Below are 18724 nucleotides of genomic sequence, written 5' to 3'. Positions count from 1 at the left end.
TATAATCATAGAGCAATGTTGCACTCCCCAGGAATATCTAAACTCCACCCAAAAAAAGTCCACAAAAAAGGAGGAGCAGGAGTGTAAAAGTACCTATAATGAGCATGTTTTCTTTTTTTTTTTTTTTTAAGGGGTATCCTGTAGATTCCTGCCAAAAGGTCCTATTACTGAATCTTGTACATTAAGCTCATTAAGCGTTTTAATTAAAAAGTGTAGGCACTCCCCTTAAGTCTTGATTAGATGCAAACATATATATTGTTCCCCCTGCTGAGAACCATCGCTTTTACTCAGTTCTGGCCACCTCTTCTCGTGGCCTAATCCTGTTTTGACAGAATCCCCCTGCAGCTAACTTGATGCCTGACTGAGGGTGGAAGCCCACAGATTTACAGCACAGTTGTGCAGTTGATTACATGTACAGGAAGCCATTGTTTTTAATTGCCGGGTAAAGTGTTGAAATTGGGGAAGAAACGCTCTCGAGATCCTTAGTGTTGCTGTTCTCTTTGATCTCCTTGGCAAATCCCTCTGTTTAGGCAAGTCAGATCCTTAATGTCTTGAGGTTTTGATACGGGCAAGTCCACCTCGCTGCAGGGATTAAGTGGCTCTGTCCTGCCCTTTTATAATTTTACTGTTTCTTTGGCGATTCTATGATCACCTCCAAGCTCAGATCCCTGCAAGATGCCATTGTTTTCCAGGGAGTTATTGAGGTCCCATAGTTTTTTTATTTCACAACTGAACTTGCAGGGAATATCCTGTAATAGTGAGTAGCAGAGTAGAAGCCAGTTGCTTATTTGGTAAAGGTGATAGAAAGGACTGGTTTGGGGTTAACCTACCACTAGCTTGCCTTATGAAGCTTTTTTTGATGTGATGAGCATACTTGCTTCTTAGTTGTTCATTAATAGCAGTGAATACATTTTAGCCTTTCTTTCAAGGTAGAAGAATGAACATTAAGTATGTAGCTAGACAACAGCCTGTCTTTCAAATAGCCATGAAGTGCCACAGTGTTTTTAACCTTCCTGTTTATTCTTGCTTCAAGGTAAGTATATGTGACTCGGCTGTCAGTGTGGCTGTAACTTAGCACTGAAATGAAACCATTGCCTAATATACATAGTCAGATATTCCAAAACCAACAACAAAATAGTCTTCTCTTTTTGTGGATGACTGTGACTGTCTGGTGAATGTCATCTGTGTTAAAATGCTTTTAACTTGTTGCCCAACAAAAAATGTGTTATAGCAGCGCTTTGTTAGCATTAACATTTTTCTGGCCATATCCAGTGCAGTTTCCAGGGTCTTATCTTACATTTCTGACTCTGGAATTCTGCATCTCTGGATTTCTAGAAACAGAGTTTGTTAACGTTTCATGCATTTAGTAACCATATATCCCAAAGCAGACTTTATTTTGTCCATTAGCTAGGGGCTATGTGCGTAGAGCACAGCATAAGTTTTGCTAGCTATACTTGATTTTAAGAAGTGGAAGTAATGAATAAGGTAGAATCCTTAGTGTACACAAGTTTGGGCCAGGAGGGATTCATATTCTATGAGATTTGCATAAAAGAAAGGTGTTTCTGGCTGTCTTTAACATAATTTTATATAAATATGTTCCAAAGGCTTTTGTATTGAAATTTCTTTTTACCAGTGCCCCATGATTTGCAGATGTGTTGTTCCTCAGCAGAAATAACTGGCTTGGCTATTTTGTTATGTTATTGTTAGAAAATCCAAAAGTAATGTTAGTTAGGATTGCTTTCTACAAAGTTTACTATTCCACTGATAGTGATCTTTGGCAGATACTAGACAGGAGTGACTAGCCATAGCACTCAAATAGGAGCAAAAAGAAGGAACGGAGTGATTGAGCAACCTATGTGGAACATGAAGAGTTCTCCAGATGTGACTTGCGGCCTCTTGTCCCCGGAAGGGGTTACCAGTGTAGGTCAGGCGTATGTAGTACCTAAGGAAGCATTAATCAGCTCCTAGATTCCTCAGCAGCCTGTGAAACACTCTCAGGAACAGTCTGCCAAAGAATGCCAATGATCAAGCGATTCTTAACTTGCATTTCATTGGGGGAATGCGTTGTCAGTCAGTATCTTGCCAAGCAAGTTTAATGGGGTGGAGATTCTGGGAAAACTGGTGGGACTGGAAGTAAGTAGTACTCTTCTAATATTAAAATTGAGTTAGGCTTCTGAATAAAAAGTGATTATTTGCCTAATTTCCCTTTAGATGTTCTAATATACACATGGGTCCAAAACTAATTCTCTGACTATTTAATAGCTTTTAGTTAGTTAAGATGCAGACCTTAGAACTGGGGGGGTTGGGGAGCATCAACAACTCGTGGATGGGAAATCAGGTAGGTAGAAAACTTTTGAGGTTTTTTTTTTTTGTACCTTCCAAAATCTTTTTCTTCATGGTTTCTGTTATTTCCAGTTCTCTCATGCCTTTGTGATCTATTATTCCTATGGATGTTTCTCAAAAAGCTGCTGTTCCTGCTTGTAGCATATAGCAAAATGGGGAGAAGTGGTTTGTAATGTCATTTTTTAAAAAAAAATATTTTCCATGATGCCTAAAAAACAGGATGGAAAAGAAATCCTCTTCATCTTTTCAGAAATACAGCTTGCATTTTTTTTCTGTTGGGAGACTGTGGATAACCCAGAGATGGGGTCTGTCAGCTTTGGAAACCCTTCCTTGAAAAGGCAGGGATTTGAAGTCTCAGCCAATGTTACTTCTCCCCAGGTATTTGAGTAATGAACATAAATAGAAACCAGATAATTTTAAGCCACCTCTAGTAAAGCAATTTCCTTTGCAGAGCAAATTTTGCTACCATGTCTCTCAGATTCTGACTACGCGTACCCCACGGGAGAGAAAACCTTAGCATCCAATGTAAGATCTCGGCAGGCAGGAAATTTTTTTTTTCCTTTTAAACAAATGTAACTAGTTACACTTCACCTTTTGTTTTTAGGGTTTATAAAGAAAATTCACAACCTGGAAAACAAAACAAAAAAACCCAAAAAACTTTGATCTTTCCCCCAAATGAATCAATTTGCAATATTTTCTTTGAGCAGACTGATTTTCCCTTTAGCTGTGCATGCCTGTTCTGTAGGCTGTTTGTGTTGTCCAAGGACTTCCAGGTATTTAAGATCCTTGTTCCTGAAGGTAGCATGTGTAAAAAAAAAAAAAAAAAAACAAAACCAAAACAAAAACAAAAAAACAACAACAACAAAAAAAACCCCCAAACTCTATTCAGGAGTTCCTAGAGTGCATCCATATTTGAAACCCATATCAGGATCTCAGTATTTGCATTAAGCATTTTGCATTTCAGCCACCGTTGAGAGAGCAGAGTGCTGGTAGTGTATAGGTACATTATGATTAAGCTATTTTAAGTAATGATATAGCCAAACAGCCTGGTGACATCTTGAAGGAGGTAGTCATCGTTCTGGTAAGCCATCTCATGGTTCACTGTGATGGTGTGCTGTGTGTTCTGGCAATTACTGTGTTGCATGTTGTGTGAGTTGTATCGGGGTAACTGAAATTTGGGACTTAATTGCAAACTGAGCAAGCCCTGTGATGCTTCTTGTTTTATACTACAAGTGTCCTTGATATTACCCCCCCACCCCAAAGTAGAGACAGGCCCTAGCAAAGAGGAGGAGAGATGTGCATCTGCACTGCATTCCTCACGCTGGCGGGTTCAAGCCGGCTGCTGCAGGCATGTGTAAAGATAGGCAATAGATCTAGACCCAGTGACACTGAGAAAGGGACTGATGTAGAAGAACATAATGCTTTTTTTTTTTTTTTTTTTTAAATTGAGAAAGTTTATGCAACGAATGCCAGTTTGGGGATCAGCCAGCTGACCCTGACTGGGAAGTGCTGTAGGTCTGCAGTAAGAGAAGCTGAGGATGTCTGGAATGATTTTTCTCTGTCACAGATCTTGTTTTGTGGCTCCACAACACTTATATGCATTCACTACTGCCTCCTCCCCAGCTGCAAGTCCATAGCTAGCCAATTTGGTATTGACAGATAAATCACTAGGGCTTCTCTAATGGAGCCAGCACTGCTGACCGGAAGGTGTTTGTCCCCCCCTTGGGTTATTTTTGTCTGAGTAATGCACAGGAACTTGATAATGGTTTGAGATTTTTTCTTTTTTTTATTATTATTTTTTCCTCAGTGGAGTTTCTGAATTGCACGAAACTCACCAGTGGAACTCATACCACGGAATCATTTAAGTTGGAAGGGACCTCTTGAGATCAACTAGTCCAACCCCCCTGCTGAAGCAGGGTCATCTACAGCAGGTTGTCCAGGACCGTGTCAAGTCAGGTTTGGAGACAATGCCTCCTCTCTGAGAAACCTGCTCCAGTGTCTGACTACCCTCACAGTAAAAAACAAAACAAAACACCCCAGTGTTTTCTTGCGTTGAGATGACACTTCCATTGCTTTTTAATTTGTGCCCCTTGCCTCTTGTTGCTGGGCTCTACTGAGAACAGTCTGGCTCCCTCATCTTCCTTCCCTCCCATCAAGTATTTATGCACACTGGTAAGATCTCCCTGACCTGCTCTTCTCCAGCCTTAAGAGTCCCCGCTCTCTCGGCCTCTCCTTGTGTGAAAGATGCTCCAGTCCCTTAATCATCTTTGTGGCCCTGCACTTGACGTGCTCTAGGACAAGTCCATGTCTGTCTTGTACCGGGGAGCCCAGAACAGCACATACTGGTAACAAGCAGAGGACCTCACTGGCTTTTTGCTTTCCACAGTTGGTCTCAAAGATTGCTTTCAAGAGAGGGTGTTTTGTCCAATGTTTTTTCCAGCCTCTCTGACTACCATGAGGTTACTGGGGGGCTCCTAACTCCAGGAATGTATTAAGTCAGTTTTTTTTGAGAAGAGAAGGGCCACAGGATACATGCAGGCTACAGCACACTTTGTGAGTGTAGAACCAACACGTTATTCAGGAAAACCTTGGCTTTGTCAGCCCTGCCAGGTACTGGCTGTTTCTCTGTCCTTTCTTCTGACCCACTTTATGGAATCTTTACTCCATTCTTCCACTTTTTACCTCTGTTTTGGCCAAAACAGGCTCTCACAGAGTGTATTTTGTACCATTGTTCCTTTGGCGTAGATTGGCCAGGAATTCAGAGACATTAGGAGCTTTGTAAGTAGCAGTCACCAGCATAGTCGAGTAGCAGGGGGAGGAAAGAGAACATGAATTCTGATGGTTAGGTAGAACATAGCAGTGGGGAGTCTGGCAGAGGTGCAGCAGCTGTTGGGGGTGACTGCCTGCCTGTGGACTCCCTCTGTGTCCCAGTAAACCTATTTCCTGAGAGCTTCTAAATACCAGCTGTTTCCTAACAAATTCTTCTGTTTATCAACACAGACTACTTTGTAACACCAAATAGCAAGCAGAGCTGCAAGTAATGTTGAGTATAGGCAAGTTGTTATGCTTGAGGCCTGAACGTATTTTCTGGAAGTTAATGCCATCTCTGTGTTCCTGTTATCTCAGATTCCTAATTTAGATGAGATCTCTAAGGGGTTCACTTGAACATACTCTTTACTAGCACTTCAAAAATGTCAGGCATATGTTTGTCAAATTTAGAGCTGGGTTAAGCACAATTATGCATGCATTTAAGCACAGTAGTTAAGTGATTTCATGAACTACATCAATAAGTTTATACTAATATAATTACAGTGATACTAGCAAGTTTTATGAATTAACTGTATTTGTTTCCAAACAAATGTAGTTAGTTGTATTGGTACAAAAATCTGTGCATAGACAGACCCTTACTTTTGCTAATAATACAGTATTACAAAGATGGGGTGTGTTTTCTAGGATGCATTATAATATTCTTTCCCTTAAACAAGAGGAAACTGAGGAGTTGGAACAAGATGCTTCAGTAAAAAGTGGGTGTAAATTTTGTTTGGTTTGGATTTTGGGGGGCTTTGGGAGTGGGGTGTGGGTTGTTTTGTTTTTGTTGGGTTTTTGTTTAGTTGGTTTGGTTTTGTTTGTTTTTTCTTTGAGGGAATAGAGGGCTACAAATTTCAAGGAAGAAGCATGCTTGGCAGCAGTCCAGAGATTGTTTCAAGTGTACCATAGTCAAAAAAGAATAACTTGCAGAATGAGTGTTGTCGGGGCTTTCTTGACTGGTGATGACCAGGGAAGAGCATCTTTGGTGGGTGAGCACAGGTTCTCTGAGCATGGCTATTCCTAGGGAGGCTCCCTGCAGTCTGCACCGCGCTGGCAGCAAAAGTGTGTACTGAGCTGTCACAGAAAAGAACCTGGCAACTCCTTTGTCCGGCTCATCACTTCTAGTAGCTGAGCATTTACCACGTAGAGGTCGAAAAGCCATGGAGAGAGACACATGGGTTGTTCCTGGGAAGTAATTTCTGAATTAGATTCAGCTCCTGCAAACCATGCAGTACAAGAAAGCTCCCCTTCTGGGGGCGGGGGATTTGATGGGTGCAGGGGAAACAGCTGCGTGGTATTGAGGGGTTCTCTGGGTGCCTACGGGGAGGAAGAAGAGGATGGGAGTCCCACTGCAATAGTCCAGTCCCTAAGCTTGCTTCTCTCTGTGTGCAGAAGTAATGTGACAACCTGCAGCCCCTGGTGTGGCGTTCCCAGCATTAAATATCAAAGTTAGCCTTTTCCTTCTGTTTTCCAATTCTATAAATCCTGCATAAGTACTGCCATCTCTAGCCCTTGGGAGTACTGCTGTACTCCGTCTGCTGCTGCCACCTGACAGCAGTGTCAAGCCTGATTCATCTCTGAGTGAGACTTCTTCTAAAGGGATGAGCCTACATTTTTAAATTAGCTGTATTTTAACTGAACTGAAAGGTAGGCCAGAGCCGGAGCTGCCAACTCTCAACAAAAAGAAATTTTGTTTTGAGAGGAATGCAGTAAAGAGTCCAGTCTTTTGTCTGGAGTGGATGCCATTTTCACTCCAGCTGCTTTGCTGGTAGAGGAACCTCTCAGGATCAAGTTCTCACTGATTTGTTTTAGGGACTAAACTGGAATGGGCAGAAATGTTTGGATAGAAGTTTCATATCAAAGCATCTGTTTTTTTAAAATTAATGTGTTTGATGTTTCAGTAATATTTGGGGGGGGGAAACTGTAAAATCTTCAAAAATTGAAAGCATGTTTTGGTTTGCCTTTCCCACCTCATTTCATATTCGATAGTGTGAATGGTCTTGTTTGACTTTCAGATTTCAGATGTTATTATTTTCAATATTTTGAGGTGGTTCTTATTTTGGCAGTTCCAGCCAGGTGCTGCATTCGGAACAGCTCTGCTGGCCATGAGGAATTGCCGTTTGGTCACAGCTACCCTGAAGGGTTTCCTTCCCAGTGGGTGCTGCTGCTGGCTTGCAGGAGTTGCTGCCCTGGTGTTTGCAGGGGGTACGTGATGGCTGCCAGGGCAGCCCTTTCCCCTGCTCCCAATGCAGGACCACCCTTGCAACAGTGGTGCCTCGGATGCTGCAAACTGGTAGCTGGGCCAGTCTGTCTTCTCCTCTGTTTTGAAATGCAGACATCAAAGTGAAAGAAATGCTCTACTAAATTTTTTTTGAACCTCTGAAAGAAAACTTTCCTTTTCCCATGTGTTTTCCATTTTGTTAGTTTTGCAATATCAACTTTTCATCCTGATTCAGGTTTTTTTTTTTTCCCCCCAAAACAAAACAGAATTAGCATTTTCCTGGAACAGAAATCCCATTTTCACACATGCATTTCCATTGATTTTTGTGGTGCTACTCACACAGATAAACAGCTACAGAGTGTTACTGAAATCACAACCATAAATTTTGTAATAGGTTAAAAGTGTCCTGTCAAACTGTGGATAATAAATTCTGGATATAATGAAATTGTTCATAACTTTTGGGGAAAAAAAAGAGACTGCATTTCCCCCAGTGATTTACAACAGCTGTAATTTTTAAAGGGCCTAAAATAACTTTTCAATTTAAAATTATTTAAAATACTTCCCTGAACAAACAGTGATGCTATCTTGGCCATACTGCTATCTAATTAAATATTTACTATATTTCTGTATCTGGTGGCTGAACCAGGAACTTGGAAGTGCTGATGCACACAGCTGTGAAACGGCTTATCTTCCAGCTCTGCCGGCTGACAGCCCTGACCTTGGTGGGCTGACCCTCCGCCTCCCACACCCTCACTTTGCTCTGGCTACTCTCACCCTGGCACTGTCACTGCAAGCCTTTCATCCCTAAAGCTCTTCTGGCTTGCATGGATTTTATTTCCAAAAATCTCTTTGACAGGTGAAAATGTCTGTCTTTGAAGTTCCCTGGAGAGGCAGATTCCCCTTTGGTCTGCAGTTTGCTGCACCAGAGCCTGTGCCTCTCTGTGTGTAAGTGTTTCTGTTTGCTCTATGAGCCTTTTGCCTCTGCTGTGCTCTAAATATTCCTCATTTAATGAAGCAAAGTTCTTTAATTACTATTTTTCTTTGTGGAATGGCTCATGGTCCCTTGGTCTTTTGATATTATCAGACTGAAAGGGGAAAAAAAATCCTTTAAACAATTTTCTGACTCCCTCTAGAGGATTTCTTTCCAAGCCCAGAAATAGCTCCACAGTGGGAGAAGCCGAGCATTCAGTCACTGTGCCTGCACAGCCAGGTTTCAGTGCAGGTTACATCTTTTCCAGTACCCACAGACTGCTTTCTTCTGTCAGTTGCTGCTAATGTCTCCCAGATTTTACTCCCACTGTTCTTTAAATATAAATACTCGCAGTCCATTTTTCCTTAGGCAGCGCAAGCTCGGTGTTCTCTGCCAAAGGACCCCACTGCAGTCATTGCTGTCCGGAGAATGGTTGTTCCTGTGATGTGCTCACTCCTCTGGACCAAACTTTATGAGCCTATCGAGTAGAAGGCTTAATTTTAACACCTTTTGGATGCCTTCTCTCCTATTGCAACAGTGAAATTTAATGTCTGTCATGAATAGCAACTCATTTTCATGATGTCATGGATTTTTTTCCCTTCATCACAAGGGGTATGTGTAATTTTCTTGTATTTCTGTCCTTTCCTATTGCTGTCCATTGTGTCATGCCACAGGTGATGAAAAGTGCCCTTGAAGTTGGGCAGAGTGGTGTGGCTTCTTTACAAAGGTCACAGGAAGAGTGGAGACCTTTTTATTAGAGCATACTAATGGGGTCCTTCTCTGAAAGGTGATAACATGGTGTCGGTAGTCTGTAAAGAAAAATGCTCCAGGGGACTCTGTGTGAAGGCTCTTTCTCCTACATGTTTAAATGACAAGGAATTTATTCCTCATATTTCAAATGCATTATCTTATGTAACCATTCAGTACCACTATCTTATTTAACCATTTCAGATGTGTTATCTTATTTAACTGGGGGAATATTGCTAGCAAAGTTGGAACAGGCAGTCCTGGACTATTCTTAACTGTCACTTGTTAGTTCAAAATTCTTTCAGGATCTTCTTTAGCAAGCAGCTGTGGATAAGGGCTAATAGCTGGATTATTGCTGCACTAAATAATTCTCAATTTGATACAGGTTGCAGCCACCTCTAATTCACCCACTTGTTTCCTAAAGGACATGTTAACTGGAACAATCACTTCAAAAGCAGTAGCTAATGATGGGCAATATAATTTGATTCTTTTAACATGCTTACAATCAAGAGAGAAGTAAATCATGGTGTAACCAACTCATGCTACCATCAGTCCCTCAGACAAGGGGTCAGGTGTGGATGCGTGCAGGGACTTCTCTGCCCCTGCACACCCTCATCAGTCCTGTACTCCACAATTCAGCTGGTTTCTTTGGAGAGCTGGGACCTGGATGATTTCGTCCATGGCAGTGGCTCCAGTATGAAGGTGACACTGGGTCCCCATTCTCGCCCGTCACACCCCTAGCATGTACTGCCGGGACATGGCAACCCCTGCCATGGTACCTATAGGTAGCAGGGTTATTTCAACCCCTTGACCAAAGGCCCTGCAAAAGCACAGTAAAAAGTACCTCAGGGCTGGGAAGGTCCGCAGGTGGTTTGCTTGGTGTGTTTCTGAAGGGCACAGCCTGTATCAGCAGCAGTAGGCACCAATGCTACGGCGGAAGCGGTTATTTATTGCTGGTCATGCACCCTGCCTACAGCTGCGTATTTCTCTGCCCTAATTGCAGCAAATTGTGATTGCAGTAATTTCAGATTTGGATCCTGCATCCTAAAAACAGTTTGGTTTTATGGTGTGTCACTTGTGATAGCAGAGAACCCCCAGAGCGCCAATATGTAAATGAACTTTATTCATTTTTTCAGTGTGTGGCTAACACATGCCTGCATCCGCTGGCCCGTTGGTTGGCTGTGCCTGCTGTGCCTTGCACAGGTCCAGCAATCCCCATTGAGAGCAGTGCTGCGGAACAAGATTTGGGGGTGTTGGTTGACGAGAAGCTCAATGTGACCCGGCAATGTGCGTTTGCAGCCCGGAAAGCCAACTGTATCCTGGGCTGCATGAAAAGAAGCAGGGCCAGCAGGTCGAGGGAGGGGATTCTGCCCCTCTACTCTGCTCTGGTGAGACCCCACCTGCAGTACTGCATTCACCTCTGGGGCCCCCAACATAAGAAGGACATGGACCTGTTGGAGCGAGTCCAGAGGAGGGCCACGAAGATGATCAGAGGGCTGGAGCACCTCTCCTGTGAAGGCAGGCTGAAAGAGTTGGGCTTGTTCAGCCTGGAGAGGAGAAGACTCCGGGGAGACCTTATAGCAGCCTTCCCGTACCTAAAGGGCACCTACAAGAAAGCCCAAGAGGGACTTTATACAAGGGCATGTAGTGATAGAACAAGGGCTAATGGCTTTAAACTGAAAGAAGGTCGATCTAGATGAGATGTGAGGAAGAAGTTCTTTACTCTGAGGCTGGTGGGGTACTGGAACAGGTTGCCCAGAGAGGTTGTGGATGCCCCATCCCTGGAAGTGTCCAAGGCCAGGTGGGATGGGGCTTTGAGCAGCCTGGTCTAGTGGAAGGTGTCCCTGCCCATGGCGGGGGGATTGAACTAGGTGATCTTTAAGGTCTTTCCCAACACAAACTGTTCTATAATTCATTCAATGGTTTGTTCCCCAGCTCCCTGCCTGGGACGGGTGGGCTGGGAAGGGGAGGCCCGACGGGACAGAGGCTGTTGGGTGCTGCTGTGATGGTGGGGGGGCAGCGCTGGGGTTCCTCTTTTTGTACCCCAAATCCTGCCAGTCTGAGGTTTTCCCAAGGGCGATGCAGGGCCCAAAGGGGCCAGGGCTGCAGCGGCCCCTTCTGCGGGCAGCTACTGATTTATCGTGTAGCTGGTCCTGGGCTCACATGCCTGTTTACTTCCCAGGAACCGTCGTGGTTTGTGCTGTGCTTTATTCATGGTGCCGAGCATGTAAAAACAGATAGGAAGTGTTAGAATTATCCATAAAGGCGATGCTGAACTGCTTAGCTACATATACAATTCCTTACCAAATTAAAATGCTGAATACCAAAAAAAAATTGAAGGGGCTATCATTATACTACTGAAGCTAGTGGCGTTAGATATATTCTTTTCAGTGTTTCCTAATACTTCTTTTTAAAAGGTGTTTTAAGTGCCGAGAAACCATGTAGCTTCTGTGTGCTTATAAAAATATATTTATGTCCTATCAGTTATAGGTTAAGGGTTGTTACTCTGTCACGTCATGAGGGGCCTAAAGGAACATAATGTTCACGTATTTAGGGAAGTGGCAAGCCGAAATAGCTCTTCTGCAGCTCTTAAAGTAGCAATCTGGTGTGAATGCTTGAGCTTTTCTGCCACCAAGCGAGGCAGAGCGCAAAGTGATGAGTGACTGGCCCATCTCCCCACAGTCATCGTCTCCTGTGACTAGTGTTGCTTTAAAATTTCATTTTCTTCCTTGCATTTTCTACCTGTTTCTTCAAATAATTCTCTCGTTTCAAAGCTTGTCATTTGTTTCACTGGAAGTATTTGGTTATGCCCCAAACCACAGGCGTTTGCTTAGTGATAGTGCATTAGTCTGCTGTTGATGGAAATGACAACTTACATCAAGACTCCTCTTCTTGCTTAAATCAAGACTTCATCAAGAATGACGTTGTCAGATGTGTTACTTGGAGTTCAGCATGTGTCTGAAAGCGAGCGAGCAGGACGGGGAGCACCGGTGCGTGGCCGTATGCTGCTGGTGCAGGCTAGCAAGGGCAGTTGAGGAGGCAGAACGCATCTACAACTGCTGTTACCAACCTGAGGAAAGCTCGTGAATTTATTCCGGTCTGAGCTCACGTTCTTCCATAGTGTATCACTCTTTCACCTTCGACAGGAGCGGGCACAGAAGAGATTTGATGTTTCTGTTTGTACAGAGGACTCTGCCTGGTGGTTAATTGTATGTGTGCCTGTGGGAAGCCGTTGCTTGTGTTAAGTCATGCTGCATAAACCACCTTTTTCCCTTTGATTGTTTGCTGAGCAATGGCTTGTTAGAGAAGACCAAAAAACTTTATGTTCTTGCCCTGAAATTGAATGAACTGGAATACATCTGTGGCCTTTTCACACAGTCTTCTGTGTACCTTTTTATGGAATATATATTTTAAATATTTAGCCATTATAGAAAATTTTACAGAAATAAAAATAATGCTAGGCTTTGCCTCCTGTATAGCAATAAAACTTTTAAATTGTCTTCACAATATTCTACCTGAATAAACTGTTAAAACACTATTCATACCAGAAGGCAATGCAAGATAAACCTGTTAGAGGCCATCTATTACCTGAAACCTTTCCTTATTTACATATACTGTTCCTAGCATGGTAGAAGTTGTAGGGCTGCTGCTAACTGAGGCATAAGGAACATTTGGAAAGAGCAGAAGGCACCTGCAGATGCCACCAAAGTTTATAATATTTCTATTCTGTTGGCAGTTTACTTGAGTGTAGCACTTATAAATGTTTTCTGTTGATACAGAGGAGGGGAAATATCTTTTTTTCTTTACACATTTAGGAAATCAGTCCATATGATAGCTAAGCCTTTGAGTTCCCAGCTGACAGCATTTAGTCTGTTAGCATCTTTTGGGGGATGGTAACTGCCATTTCAGTGGATGGAAGGCCTTTCTGGTGAGCCTATGGGCAAGAGGATGCAATGTCAAGTCACAGCTGATGGGCCTTCTGCTCCTGCACGAATTGCTATTCTGGGGAGGTTTGGAGGAAATTTTAAAGAAGACAGCTGAGTACAAATCAATATTTTTCTTGACAGCCCTGGTCCTCTTCCTCTCTTTCCAATTTACATCTGTCCTCCAGAGGTGACAAATCACAGTGTAGGAACCAGAGAGGCTTTCCATCTTCTGGATTACAGTGTGGGTTTGGGGATGGGTTTTTTTGTAATTCCACAGGCAAAATGGATTAATCGGTATACTTTCTCCACTGTAAACCCTTTGAGATCCCTTAGATTTTCAGATTCTCCCATTGCTTGAATAGGAGTGTAGCTGTAATTTTTTTTCCCCTGTTCTCAGTTTAATTTTTAGTCATTAAGATTGCTCATCTAAATTATGAAATTAGAAAACTTCAAGCTATTGAAAGCACTGCATGAAAGTCTCTGTAAACCCTCACTTGTTGGAGAACTGATCATGTGAGGAAAGCTCTTTGTCATCAAAGGTCAAATTTATTTTCTTTTGTGGTTTCAGCCTTGCTCCAAACATGATTTCTTGTGTGGATGCTGTTCTGTAAATAAGATTCTATAACTTTTTCAGCTAAAACTTTATTTATTACATATATGTTAAGGTATTGTGAAGCCTCACGAAAGACAAGAGAAAGCCAGAAGTTTATTTGCATTCTTTCAGCAAAAAATCACGCACCCTTTTTAGCAAATAAATGTTTGTGTAACATTTTAATTCGATTTTATAACGGTTAGTTTTGTTTGCAGCTCTGTTTCCTAGCTTTTGTTTCCTGATTAACCATGAAGGCTTTAACTGTGAAATTCTTATTATTTTACATTGTCTGTCTCTCAGAAAAACATAGACTTAGGAAACAATTTGAAGTATTTTAGGTTGAGCAGTTGCTGCAACATATCCTTACTGTTAAGCTTCAAGGTTCGATATTGTCTTTGATGTTTTTTCCTTTGTGTGTCTTTTTGACTTTGGAGACTTACTGGAGTGCAATTTTTAAGTGATCTAGATAGTAACGTAGCCATTGTAATGATCACATCATAGAATCGGTTGTACAAAGGCATGCTGCTATTTCACTAGTCCTGTTCTGCTGTGCAAGTTATTTAATGGCCAAGGTGGAAACTTGCATAGCTCCTTTATCTAGCAGTAGAAGATCAGATCTCATTTTTATATTACCTTTCATGTATTTTTTTTCCAAAGCTGCTCTTCTGTATTGCTCAGGAGGGACCAGTAAGATTTTCTGTACTCATGCAGCATCATACAGGCAAATTGCGACTAGCTTTATTTCTAACTCACTTTGAAATTGTTAGGATGAACTGATCATGCAAGGTAGAAGTCAATCCCCCCAAAATAAGCCTCTGAACTTTTGTGAACACTTGAACGCTTTCAAATATGTACCTGGGGGATCACGAGGGCAGTGTGGCATGGGGAAAGGAGATGCATCATGTTCTCTAGAAGGTCAATAATAAGGCTTTACAGCATTTCATTGGAGGTTGTTAGACTGTATTGAGTCACTAGATAGGATGCTTCAATATAGTATCTTTATTAAGGTGCTACATGGGAAAATAATTCATTTTCTCTCTGTTTTTAGAAGTTCTCATCCTCTGAAGGAAATTCCAGCTTTGGAAGGGAATCTGTGTTTCAGAAAAAATCCGTACAAGTTTCAGAGGACTCACTGCAAAAAAAAGAAACCTAGCTGTAAAAAAGAGGCCACTCTCTTCTGTTCTTTCACAATAGAGCTGTGCAGCTTTCCTTTACCAGAACTGCTTATGACATGGCAACTTCTATTCAAAGCAGAAGATTATAAAGTACAGAGAACAGCAAATTCAAGCCTATGTATCAAATTGAGATCACGTTGTTTGTGTTTGTGCTGAGTGACTGAGTATGTTTCTAAAAAGTTTTCTTTCTTTTAGCATTGCAGCATAATTTCAGGAATCCTAAACATGTAAAGGTAATTTTAATGAGGGGACTTTGGAACACGGATGTATTTATTTCTCATTAATTACTTGCCGTTTTGGTGCTACTGTGTATATGATAAGCCAAATTCTGCTGCTCTTGAAACTATTAGGAAGCTTGCCCGTTGATTTTTATGGGACCGATGTCAAGGGAGACAAAAGGGAATCCTAACAGGTTCCCAGTATGGGAAGACTTGCATGAATTTCATTTTAAAATTTGCAAGGTGGAACCTTTCATAAAGACACTTATTTATTCCTAGTGAAGAGGATTAATTTCACCAAGTGGCAGTTCTTATAATATGTCACTTAGTTTTGATATGTCACACTATTCCAGTGCTAAGATTTTAATGATGATATAGGAACAACAATCATAACGTTCTTTTCTGATTTCATGTTTTTCAAACATAATAATGTGGTTTCCATGTTTTTCAAAAGTTTGTGATGTGCTGTGAATTTTATGACATTTTATTGCAGTTGTTAGTGATGACCAGCTTGGTTCAGTAGTTCAGAATAGCTCTGAGTGGAGGAACTTTGCTGCTTCTGAGGTGCAAGTAATTTTAAAGAATGCACGGTACTTTTTTGTAGTTGAATGGTACTCTTCAAAAGTTGTACTTTCTTAGTTGTGCTGTGCTGTTCAAAAATACTAAGTCTAATGGCAAGAGAATATACTGTGTACATGTAGGGCCACTGGCCTTGTATGAGGCTTTAATTCATATTCAAAGTTTTGCACCTGTGGAAGTTTGTACATATATTTCTTGTATTTCAGCATGCAGACGGTGTAGCTATTTAGAATCTACCTGCTGTAATTTTTTTTCCAAGAAAAAAGGTAGGAAAGCAAAGTGTAAATTAGAATGTTCATCTGAAAGTGTTCATTTGCAAATTGGATTTTGACATTTTTAAACTTGAAAAAGCCTGTATTCTCCCCGACATGGTGCATCTAGAAGAGAAGCAAATTTATGAGTTGTGAGTATTGTAAAGAATATGTTCACAAACAAACTGGTTTTTTTTCTTGCCCTGGTTTGATTGCTTCTTTACTAAAAATAGTAGCCTTAACTTTGAGTTTCCAGGCCTTTCTAGGCAAAATGTTTGGATTGAAGTTGTCTTCTTCCACCCCAGTTTTTTTACAGTAGTTTGTCTTAATTTGAACCTAAAAAATTCAGTGCGATAATACGGTGATGAATATTGTCATTTCAATGAGCTGGAAGTTCTGATGCGATTAAAGTTAGTTTTTGTATTTGACAGATGATGGTGCATCATCCCTCCTCATCTACTGAGACTTCAGCTGCAGACGCAGTTGGTGCTGTAGTCCATGGTAAGAGCTTTTCCCTTGCACAGCAATGATCCGCAGTTCAGCTGCATGCGAAGCAATAGGACCTTTTTCAAGCCAATAAACTCTTGAGGAAGGCATCCCATGCACAATTCCCATGCTCATTAAGGCATAAAAACTGTGGCTTTCGAGAGCGGCATGGAAAAAACTCCATTTCACTGCAGAGACAGAGTGAACTGGAGAATTCACTGCATTATTCATCCATTCAAGAAAGCAGGGTTGCTATCTAGTATGGCAAAAGGAATGGATTTTTTGTGAGTATGAAGATTATAATTATTCTAGCAAAAGTGCATTTGTACTAAAGTTTGTGCTATTTGTGATGTTGACTGAAAAGTGAGCATAGCGAATGTACCTCTGACATTTGCATGAACGCACAGCTTAAAAGCTATTTAATACTCTTTTGCAGCATCTCAAACAACTCCCTCTAGGACAGAAGCAGTTAAAGAAGAGGACACCCTGAAGAACCTCGTGGACATTCTGCAGCAAATAATGCAAAGTGTGCCCACTCAGGGCACACCAGCTCAGCATTCAGCCGATACACTTGCTCTTAACGATACCATTGATGCTCTTTGGTTAAAGTATACAGGAAACATACTAAAAAGCAAAAAAATCTAGAAAACGTCGCAATGACAAGAAAAACTACTCCATCTACAACACCGTCAGTTCTGACACTCCAAACTGACCCAGATATTTCTGTTGTTTTATGTGTTTATGAGTCTACTCAGCTGACAGCAGCACTGAAAGAGCTAGCCTTAATATTTCAAACTGCTGCTACAAAAAAGAAAAATAAGACCCTTGATCAGTTAATGAATGGATTTAGTGAAATCTTTGAAGAATGTTTTAAAAAAAGGAATGCTAAATATCGCAATTAAGTTTGAAAACCCAGAACCTACCAGCAAAAAGATGAAAAAGGTTGCATGAGTCTAAGAAGGTGGAACATCAAGCTCTAGGCAGAGTCATCTTAGGAATGACTGAAACGTTACAGACAGCAGTAGAGAGTGCACCTGAGAGCATTAAACAAACTACATCTCGGTGGGCATGTTGAATTGGCTGGAATCTAGACAGCAAAAGCTCAAGCACGAGAAAAGCAGTAGAATTTGTGAGAACAACTGTATAATTTTTCTAACGTTTCCTCTGCTCCTCTGTCTCTGTCCACGAGGTCTAGGAGAGAGCTCAACTGAAACCAGGAAAATAAGATCTTTGATTAACCTGCTTTATGATTTTAGTCATCAATTAAATCCATATATTGATAGTTATGTTGAGAAAAATATTCCAGCTTTTAAGAATGCTGAAAACACTCTAAAAAATTGTTAAATACTAATGTCTGGAATACTGTCATTGTCTTTCCTTGAGGTTTAAAAAATTGATTTTCAGTTTTGTCAGTCACCCAAACCAGATATAACTGTATTTATTCCAGTAATTAAAAGTTACCATTTTAAAATGTTTTTACTCACATTTGTTATATGACAATGATAAATTGGACTGTAGTGAAATAGAGTAATGCTCATTTGGCTTTTCCAAATTTTACTGTGTTTAATATGTGCATATAAGAGATGACAGCTCAGGTCACTCATATTTTTTGAATACACTCTATGTTCTACACTAATGGCACAACAATAAATTGGCTCCAACAATTTCTCCAATTTTTTTTTTTTTTTTGTGGACATATTCCGATTTCAGCATTGGAAAATATATTCTTACTTAAAAATAGCACCATGCAATATTTACATTTTCTGCTGCTAGTTGTCAGATTTTTGGAGCTCTGTATTGTTTTTATTTTCCTCCTGTTTATTTGGATTTTCTTTTGGATTTAGTTAAATTCTTAGAAGGCTTCTGTCAAATATTGTTCTTTCTTGAAACATAGTGTTCTGCATGGGTTGAAAGCTGAAAATGGAAGTTTTGGGGTTTTTGGCATAAAGATGCTTTTAAACTAAGTATGCTCAGTTGTATGTCCTTTAGTTCAGTATGCATGACATACTTCTTTATTGCTTTTTCCATTAAAAATGGGGTTATACCATGATGATACAAGGTTTATATTCAGAGAAGTACAACGTGCATGTTCTTGGTAAAGAAAATGATTACATTTAATTTTAAAACATATTTCTAACTTTCTAATACAGTCATTATTTCATAAATTTGGCATATTCAGTTAAAATATTTTCTTAAAACTTTTTTTCTTCTGCCTGATGAAAATTAAAAGAAATAGGCTGTTGGCTTTAAACCATTGACCTTTAATGTATGCAAAAGTAAGTGGTACAAAGAAATAAAAATGCCCGTTGACAGTAATGAATTGTTTGTAAGACTTTCTGCAAGACCTGAGGAAAGAATCACTTCTGAGTTTGCAGTTTGGATGCAAAATGGAAAGAACCTCCACAACA

At 40.8% G+C, this 18724-nt stretch overlaps 1 protein-coding gene across 1 annotated transcript in view; it reads left to right on the top strand.

Annotated features, from left to right (window-relative positions):
* Nucleotides 1–18280, top strand: part of LOC128150653 (uncharacterized) — a 33078-nt gene extending 14798 nt beyond the window's left edge. The window contains exons 4-6 of the mRNA XM_052807013.1: nucleotides 14978–15015; nucleotides 16262–16331; nucleotides 16753–18280. Coding sequence (XP_052662973.1) covers nucleotides 14978–15015; nucleotides 16262–16331; nucleotides 16753–16961 — 317 coding nt within the window. The 3' untranslated portion in view covers nucleotides 16962–18280. The remainder of the gene's footprint in view (nucleotides 1–14977; nucleotides 15016–16261; nucleotides 16332–16752) is intronic.
* Nucleotides 18281–18724: the final 444 nt, after the last annotated feature.

The sequence above is a fragment of the Harpia harpyja genome, chromosome 14 (genome assembly GCF_026419915.1).
Source record: "Harpia harpyja isolate bHarHar1 chromosome 14, bHarHar1 primary haplotype, whole genome shotgun sequence".
Taxonomy (NCBI): Eukaryota; Metazoa; Chordata; class Aves; order Accipitriformes; family Accipitridae; genus Harpia; species Harpia harpyja.
Note: the sequence above shows the minus strand (reverse complement) of the source record. Positions and strands in the feature narration are given on the sequence as shown.